This window comes from Scleropages formosus, chromosome 16 (assembly GCF_900964775.1).
Source record: "Scleropages formosus chromosome 16, fSclFor1.1, whole genome shotgun sequence".
In the NCBI taxonomy this organism is placed as follows: Eukaryota; Metazoa; Chordata; class Actinopteri; order Osteoglossiformes; family Osteoglossidae; genus Scleropages; species Scleropages formosus.
The window spans coordinates 178,263-187,670 of NC_041821.1; the positions used below are offsets into that span (position 1 = coordinate 178,263).

The 9,408-nt window shown below is 42.7% G+C and overlaps 1 protein-coding gene across 2 annotated transcripts; it reads left to right on the forward strand.

Moving 5' to 3' along the window:
• Positions 1-278: 278 nt before the first annotated feature.
• Positions 279-6,774, forward strand: LOC114912370 (uncharacterized). 2 transcript variants are annotated; one of them, XM_029258849.1, is made up of 9 exons: positions 279-309; positions 605-734; positions 948-1,102; positions 1,908-2,029; positions 2,289-2,350; positions 2,494-2,600; positions 3,338-3,489; positions 3,686-3,801; positions 6,738-6,774. In XM_029258849.1, the coding sequence occupies exons 1-8, from the start codon at positions 294-296 to the stop codon at positions 3,779-3,781; spliced, it is 840 nt and encodes a 279-aa protein (XP_029114682.1). In that variant the 5' UTR covers positions 279-293; the 3' UTR covers positions 3,782-3,801; positions 6,738-6,774. The 2 variants fall into 2 exon arrangements, with proteins under 2 accessions (XP_029114682.1, XP_029114681.1); XM_029258848.1 differs by lacking the exon at positions 6,738-6,774 and having other exon boundaries at positions 3,686-3,947.
• Positions 6,775-9,408: the final 2,634 nt, after the last annotated feature.

A 9,408-nucleotide genomic window follows, 5' to 3' on the forward strand; every position in this document is an offset into this window, starting at 1 on the left:
CAGCAACTCCCGTCGTCTTTCCACGGGCAAATTTCACGTAAGTCACGTTCTCCCGGTGGCAAGCTAAATGCGAAGTGGCAAAAATTATGCCTTCCGTACACAACGTGCTTTTAGCACACCAGGAACATCTGGGCTACATTTTGATCAGATGAAGTCGGTGTTTTGTCCTGACAGGACTGCGTTTTCACTCTGCCGATTTCTGTTTCAGCGTGACGGGTGACCAGGTAGAGGCCGTCGTGAGTTACGCCGTTCGAAAGGGCGACGTCAGCAACCCGAGCCCTTACCTCTCCGAGATGCTGAGAATCAGCGGTATGTTCAATATTGTTATCACTATGTTTTTACATAGACATTCATAATTTGTATTTTAGTTTATGGAAGTCATCTTGGTCATGTACTTATTTTTATCATTTTGCATCTTGGTATTTTTTTTTTTTTCAGAGGAATCTTTTTTACTTTTTTTTTAATTATCAGAATATTTTGTGTATTTCAGGTGTCAAATTGTTATTGAGAACAATGATTTTTATCTTTTAATATGCATTAATCACATTGTGCAGCGATTGCTGAACCTTTTCTTCATGAAGTGTTGCATTTTTTCACCTAATAGGTCTTGATTTCACCACTACAATCACAACCACAAGCTCATCCACAACCACAATTGCAGCTACAACCACAACTCCACCCACAACCCTATCTACTACAACGACTTCTCCAGTAGCAACAGGGTTTCCTATCAGGTAAGTGTTCTTTTGCAGTCCTTTTTTGATTGATCATTTTACAAAGTAGATTTTGCAGAGTAATGTGATTGAGATCATTAACCCAACTCTCTTTGTTTCTGTGAAGTAGTCCTTGTATCAGAAACTGTTCTGGCATCAATATACTCAGCATCTTTCATATTTAAACTGATCCAAAAGGCTGACTTTGTTTCTTTTAACTGTTTTTTTTTCCAGTATTGGATCAGTGCTCATCTCCATTCGTCTGGTGTTTGAAACCATATTGCCAGCACCCTCTGAAACCAACGTGCTCAGTGTGGCACACAATCTGTTTAACTTCAAACTCAGATCCTTGGACAATCCACAGATGGTGCAGAATATTACTTATGAAAGTAAGTCCTCCTCCTCTCGTAATTTCTGTTTCATCCCTGCATTTTGGGGGGGGGGGGGGGGCATTGGCACAGTGGGTTGGCCCTTGTCCTCTCTGGTGGGTCTGGGGTTCGCGTCCCGCTTGGGGTGCCTTGTGATGGACTGGCATCCTGCTCTGGGTGTGTCCCCTCCCCCTTCAGCCTTACGCCCTGTGTTGCCGGGTTAGGCTCCGGCTCCCCATATGGGACAAGCGGTTCAGATGGTGTCCGTGTCCCCCTGCCTTTTGTTACAATGTACAGGTAGCAGGAGAACAGTTGCACAGATTTCCAAGACGTCTTCAACTTACAAACAGAACTGGGACTGGAAGGCTGTAGTTCAATATTGAAAGTGCAAAATGTTTATATATTCAAAAATGTATAGCTCTGATGTTCATAATACTGACACCTAGCAAATGTACTTTGTAAAATCCTCACAGCTGGGAGACAGTGGAGTTCGATGATCATATGAGGCTGGTTAAATGAATGATTCCAGATTTTCTCATTCACAGTACCAGTGAAAGGTTTGGACACACTTGCTGAAAATATTTTTTCATAACACATTTGGTGAACTTGTCTTCCAAGCTCTTCTGCACCTTGGAAGACATTCCATACAAGTACTCTGCAGGTGTATCCAAACTTTTGACTGGTACTGTATCTTTTGTTCAGTCCCCTAAATGTTTGCTAAGTGTTATTAAAGGTTTGCTCTGCCAAATTAATCCTTAACTCACATTGTTGTCCTAAAGTTGAAAATAGGTTAAATATCAGCATTATTTTTCCCATTTTATTCCAGAGTTATCCAACCACTCCTTTGCTCTCAAATTTGTGTTTGCAATCAACAACGTCAACATCTCTCAGAATAACCAGATCATGAATTCCACTTACATCCAGATCCAGGACTCCATCAATACTTTGGTGAGATCACCATTCATTGTCGAAAGAATAGAACCAACGCTGATGTTCACACTCCAGTAAACCAGCAGCTGAGCATTCTGTCTTCTCTTAGAGCCATAGAATAAGGGGACACACACTGTAGGAGACAAAATTGCACTTCAATGTGTATTTCATCATTATTTTATCAGCGGAAATAAGAACAGTTATGAGGGCTGATGTGACATTTTGTTTAATCTCTGTCTTCTTGGTTTTATTCTCTTGTTGGATGTACAAACCTCAGCTGAATAAAATACTGAACAATGCAACAGCAAATCCTTTTGTCTTTCCACCAGCAAACTTCACGTAAGTCATCAACTCCACATGACTAGCTAAATTCTAAATAAAAATGAATTGTTAATCATGGAGATAAAGGCTGAAAATACTGAGTTATACTTTTTTCAGATAATGCTGACTTACTATGGGATTGTTTATTTTCTTTGTTTCAGTCTTATCACGATGAGTAACCAGATACAAGCTGATGTAATCTATATCTTCAAAGAAGGAGACATCACTAACCCGACCCCCTTCCTTTCTGGAATCCTGATAGCCAGTGGTATGTTTAACATTATTGTATTTCTTCTTTTAAATAGAGTACCAGTTTTTACATCCCTCCATCCATTTTCAGTAACCACTGGTCCTGATCAGAGTTGCAGTGATCTGGATCCAGATATCCTGGAATCACTGGGTGTAAGGCTGAGGGATTAGGGTTCGGAAGCAACATGGGTCAAGTAAATTTCTCAGCTTTTCAAAAGCAAGTAAACCTTATATTTGTAGTAGATGTATGTTAACTTTGTTCTTTCACACTTCTCTATTAGGTGACACTGTGGCACAGCGAGTAGCTCTTCTCTCTCACGGTGTCTGGGTGGTGTGAGGGGATATGGGTTTAATCCCTATTCAGTTTGTGTGGAGTTTGCATGTTCTCCCTGTGTCTGTGTGGGTTTCCTCCCATAGTCCAAAGACATGCTGTCCAGGTTCCCCCACAGTGTGTGAGTGACAGAGAGCGTGTGTGTTCCATTGATGTATGGATGAGTGACCCAGTGTAAATAGTGTATCTAGCAGTGTAAGTTACTGTGGTGAATAAGGTGTGTGGGCTGATAACACTACATGGAGTTCACTGGAAGTTGCTTTGGAGAAAAGTGTCTGCTAAATATGTAAATATTACATATTCCCTACTAAGTAAACACAGTTAATGTCCTCCATCATTTTGTCAGTCTTGAGCACCCAAAGAGACATGATGACCACTGCTGGTCAATGACTTCATGAAGCACTGAATTAGTGATTCAATTGCAGGTCTGAGTGTTACCACGACTACAACACCCATCCTTCTGCTCACCACCCCCCTGGGCAACGTCACCACTGCAGGAAGTAGTGCATGGATCTTAGGCTTCATTATCCCATGTGGTATCATTATCATTCTCCTGCCTTTCTGGATTTTGCTCTGTGTAAGTGTTCCCCAGTTTGTGTATGTGTGTGTGTGTGTGTGTGTGTGTGTGTGTGTGATAACACAAGAAATTCATGCTGTTTTTCTTGTTTTATCCCATTTCTACTTTACCCAAACTCAGCAAATATTCTATACTTGTGTTCTGATTGGTTGTTTTCATTGACTGACATCCCTCTTCTCCAACCCCTGTATTTCAGTGCCTGCTGACCGGTGGCTGTGCTGCCATTAGGAGGCGCTGGCAGAGAAGACGTACTTTCAACATTCAGTACAGACTTCACAACCACCTCTTCTGAACAAATAGAAGCTGCTTTGGGTGTGGTCATCAGTCATACCATCTGCTCATTATGTTTTCTTCACAGTATGAAAATGTTTTCAAACTATACATTTATACCATTATATATGTTTACTCATATGTTTTCTCATTTAAGACTGATTTTATAATACACACACACACACACACACACACATTTTCAGAACCGCTTGTCCCAGATGGGGTCGCGGGGAACCGGAGTCTACCCGGCAACACAGGGCTTAAGGCCAGAGGGGGAGGGGACACACCCAGGACGGGATGCCAGTCCGCCGCAAGGCACCCCAAGCGGGACTCAAACCCCAGACCCACTGGAAAGCAGGACCCGGTCCAACCCACTGCGCCCCCTGATTTTATAATATAACATTTTAAATTTAGCTGGAATCTGAAATGTATTTAAGTTAACAAGGTTTTTATGTTGTATTCTTTTATTGAGACAAGTGACAAATTAGCAAAATAAAATCTATTTATTCTTATTTATCATATAAAAATATATACAAGTGGCATTGAGGTTAACCAGTATTAGGCACAGTTTTATATTGTGATTTGCATTTTTAATTTATTTCTCTTAATTTATTGCTTTAGTCAATAATTAACACACTTTTTCTTGTGTTTGTATTATAAAAGTATTGTTCTTGTAATATATAAATTAAACACATTAACTTTCAGTGCTCATCGTGACTTTATTGTAAGTACAAATCCCATTTCTAGAATTGTTGGGATATTTTATAAAATGCAATAAAAACAAAAACCTACAATTTATTAATTCTCCTGAACTTCTATTTAACTAACAAAAGTACAAAGAAAGATTTTCAGTCTTTCTGCTCACATACTTGATTGCATTTTGTAAATATTAGCAAATTTAGACTATGATAGTTGGGGCAGAGGCAAAATAAGAGTGAAAAGTTTCTAGAATATTCAAATCACACTGTTTTGGAAGATTGCACAATAAGTGGGTTAATTGGTGACAGGTGAGGGTACCATGACTGGGTATTAAAGGAGCATCAACAAAAGGCACAGTCTTTGCAAGCAAGGAGGGGGTGGTGGCTCACCACTTTGTGCCAAACTTCCTGAGAGAACTGTCAATCAGCTCAAAAAGAACATTTCTCATTGCAAAACGCCAAAGAATTTAGGTCTTTTGCCGTCTACACTACATAATATTGTGAAAAGATTCAGGGAACCCAGAGAAATTTCAGTTCTTAAAGGGCAAGGCCGGAAACAACTAATGAATGTGTGTGACATTTGAGCCCTCAGACAGTGTTATATAAGAAACCGTCACGTTACTGTGAAAAATACAGCTATATGGACTCGGCAGTACTTTGGAAACCGTGTGGTCAGATGAGTCCATGTTTCAGCTTGTTTTTGGGAAAAACAGACGTCGGGTCTCTGTGCCAAAGAGGAGAAGGACCAACCGGACTGTTATCAGCGAAATCTGTAAAAGTCAGCATCTGTGATGGTATGGAGGTGCCCACGGCATGGGTGACTTGTACCGTATGTGTGAGGGTACCACTGACACGAAGGCATATATTGGGATTTTGCAGAGACATATGATGCCATCAAGGCAACGCCTTTTCCTGGGAAGTCCATGGTTATGGTTCAGCAAGATAACGCTGGGCCTCATTCTGCACCTGCTACAGTAGCGTGGCTTTGTAGACACAGAGTGTGTGCTTCACTGACCTGCCAGCAGTCCAGACAATGACGAACATGGACTGTTGAGCAGCTGAAGTCTTGTATCAAGCAAGAATTGGCAAAAATTCCACTTGCAAAACTGCAACAATTAGTATCCTCAGTTCCCAAATGAGTGAAATTAAAAGGAAAGGCAATGCAACATGCTGGTAAACATGCCTCTGTTGCATCTGTTTTTCAGTGTGTTGCAGGCACACACACACACATTTTCAGAACCGCCGAAGAGGAGGACCCGGTCCAACCCACTGTGCCACCGCACCCCCTCTGTGTTGCAGGCATCAAATTCTAAATTTATTTATATATACAAATTACAATTAAGTTGCTCAATGAAAACATTGAAAATCTTTTCTTTGTACTTTTGTCGGTTAAATAAAGGTTCAAGAGAATTAACAGATTGCAGATTCTTGTTTTTATTTCATTTTAGAAAATATACCAACTTTTCCAGAAATGGGGCTTGCAAATTTGTATTTCTGGGGCCATAACTGGGACCACAAGCCTGTTCATAACTTAGAATTTTTGTGCAAAATCATTTAATGCTAGTAGGGGGGCGTGGTGGCACAGTGGGTTGGACTGGGTCCTGCTCTTCGGTGGGTCTGGGGTTCGAGTCCCGCTTGGGGTGCCTTGTGACGAACTGGCATCCCATCCTGGGTGCGTCCCCTCCCCCTCCAGCCTTGCGCCCTGTTTTGCTGGGTTAGGCTCCGGCTCCCTGTGTGGGACAAGCGGTTCAGACAAGGACATTTAATGCTAAATAATCCTGTAACACACAGGGACCGACGACTGAAGCTAGAACCCAGATGTGGGATCTTTTATTTTGACTCCTGATGGGCAAAGCCATACTCATGGTTGGGGACAAGTATGGGTCAAAAAATCAAAGTGTGGACATTGTTCCGAGGAATGATCCAAAATTGTGGTTGATGAGGTGAGGTGAAGGTCAAAGCCATGAGAAGCTGGGCTTGGGGTCGAAGAAGCAAGGAGGGGAGATGCAAGGCAAAGATTAGGCAAGGAGAAGGTGAAGGTCGAGAAGCAGGTGAGAGGGTTGTCTCTAAGAGATCCCACGGCTTGGGTGTGGTGGTGTGGCAACCTTTACGCTCCATGCTGCAGATTACCACCAGGTGCTTGCGTCTGGGGTGTAGTCAGGGGTGTGGCAAATACAGCAAAAATTCTATTTTTTTTCATAGGTTAGGCCTTGTTGAAAATGTAAGATGAAGCACGCACGTGCACACACACACATTTTCAGAACCGCTTGTCCCTTGCAGGGTCACAGGGAACCGGAGCCTACCCGGCAACACAGGGCGTAAGGCCAGAGGGGGAAGGGGACACACCCAGGACAGGACACCGGTCTGTCGCAAGGCACCACAAGCGGGACTCGAACCCCAGACCCACCGGACAGTAGGACTGCGGTCCAACCCACTGCGCCACTGCGCCACCGCACCCCCATAAGATGAAGCTCTTAAGTTAATTAAAGATTGACTGTTAGATTTTATTCTGTTCTGATTATTCCGATTTTATTCTAGTTTTCAGCATCCCTCTTTATTGCAGTCTCATGACAGAGACAGGATACATCATGGCTACGACACAGTTTACTTTATTAACTTTAAAACTGTAGACTTTAAAATGACTGAAAATAAAAAAATGCATTTGCCCTCAGGGTATTACGGAGCAGTACTGAGTAGTGCTGCTGCATCACAACAGATCAACTGTTCGGCTGTAAGTTCAAATCTGGCTCAGTTTGAGTGGAGTTTGCATTTTTCATATGTATTGTTAACTGCTTGTCCTGGTTAGGGTCACAACAGCCCAGAGCCAATCCGAGCAGGACGGATGGCAAGAATGAGGGGGGGTATGTCCTGGAGGAGATGTCAGTTCATTACAGGGTAGCCTCACACAGACACATTCAATGACCCATTCACACACAAAAGGCAATTTAGTTTTGTTTAGTTTAACAGAGCACATTGCAAGCTATTGGCTGCTAAAAACAGCCGCCCTGAGAAACAGACTTGCCGGTTTGCATGCTTGGCCTCTGAACAACACACACATACACGCACATGCACCATTCACAGACAAAATTTATTGCACAGCTCAGCTGTCATTATGAATTCAAGGGGTTGGTTGAGAAACTGCCCATCCCAAACCGATAAAAAACAAGGTAAAACCTTGATTAGTCAGTCAGTTGATTGGTCACATTAGGACATGGGATTTTTTTCTTTGAGGACATATTTCCCAGTTGGCAGCTGAAGTAAATACCATGTGGGTGAGTGGTGGGGAGTGGGAGGTCACATATCTTGTTTATCACTCTGAAACTGAATCTGTATTAAACAGTTTATTACAGCAATGCCTTTTCTCACACCTGGGATATCTATTGGAACATTGAAGTCGCAATGCCCCATGGACAAGTGAAGGAGTGCAGGCATCACACGCAGCCAAAATGAATGATACCACATACACGCACCCTGCAGACATTTCCTCACACATCATTGCCTACCTCTCAGACATCTCTGACTGCAAGTCTGATCACCACCTACCACTCAGCCTCTCCAATAGAAAAATCCTCCACCTCCCTGCTTGTCCGTCTTCTGTAGAGAACTCTATGAAATTGTACAACTTACTCATTTTGTCAATACTGCAACTCTCTGCTGTCTGTTTTACGGCCTCTGCTATCAAACTTTTCCACCTGATACGGAATACAGTGGTACAAGTTGTGTTTCACCTATCAAAGAGTTCTCATGTATCCTTCCTCCCCAGCTCTTTCTATTGACTTCCTATAGCTGCCCAGATCAAATTCAACACTCTGGTTACAGCTTACAAAACCCTTCAGTGATCTGCTCCTGGATATGTACAAGACCTTATCGATTGCTACACCCCAACCAAATTACTATGCTGCCCCCCTCAGCCTGCTTGGTGTTCCCATGCACAATAGACTGAAAATGAAAAAAAAAAAAAAAAAAAAAAAAAAAGCAAGGGGGTGCAGTGGTGCAGTGGCGCAGTGGGTTGGACCACAGTCCTGCTGTCCAGTGGGTCTGGGGTTTGAGTCCCGCTTGGGGTGCCTTGTGACGGACTGGCGTCCTGTCCTGGGTGTGTCCCCTCCCCCTCCGGCCTTACGCCCTGTGTTGCCGGGGTAGGCTCCGGCTCCCCGTGACCCCGTGTGGGACAAGAGGTTTGGACAATGACATGACAATTCAGACTCTGTTTGATGTTCTAAAATACTGCAGATCATGCTGTGCCCAGTGCTTCAGAGCTGAGATCATGAACCTGCGCTGGGGAGCACCTGCATAGCTGTCAATACACCTGCTGCACATAAAGGGTTGGTGGAATGAATGATTTCACCCTGCACACAATTAAAACTGAATCACAGATTTTGTAACTATGGGTGCAAACAGAAAACAGAGTACATCATGCACATTTCCGCACGCACACACAATAGGATTTTTAATTAAAACTGGTTTTTCAGGAACTCCTTGGAAATAAAAAAAAAATCTACACCACAACCCAAAGGTGTTCTATTGAATTCAGATCCGGTGACTGGGAAGGCCTCTGAAAAACATTAAACTCATGGTCATGTTTAATGGTTTAGTGGTGAAAGGGGGAGCTGAGCCACAAGGCAAAGCTCTGTATTTACTGGTCGATCTACATCCCTACCTTTACCTAGGGTCATGAACTTTGGGTAATGACTGAAAGAATAAGATTGCGGATCCGAGCGGCTGAAATGAGTTTTCTCTGCAGGGTGTTGGGACTCACTCTCCGTGATAGGGCGAGGAGTTTGGGCATAAGATAAGATAAAATAAGACAGAATGTTATTCATCTCGAAGGAAATTCTTGTGCCAGAGATTGCTCAAACAGATTAACCAAAACAATTAAATATAAAAGTTTTTTTAAAAAAAGTACACAAAAAAGTAAGAAAGCAAAGTGGAAGGTAGAAAGTGACACAGCACA

What these genes read in the sequence shown, in the direction of transcription:
- LOC114912370 (XM_029258849.1), top strand. An exon ending in AGGACTCCATCAATACTTTG is followed by an intron (nt 2,030 to 2,288) that starts GTGAGATCACCA and finishes TACAAACCTCAG; the next exon opens with CTGAATAAAATACTGAACAA. An exon ending in TGGAATCCTGATAGCCAGTG is followed by an intron (nt 2,601 to 3,337) that starts GTATGTTTAACA and finishes ATTCAATTGCAG; the next exon opens with GTCTGAGTGTTACCACGACT.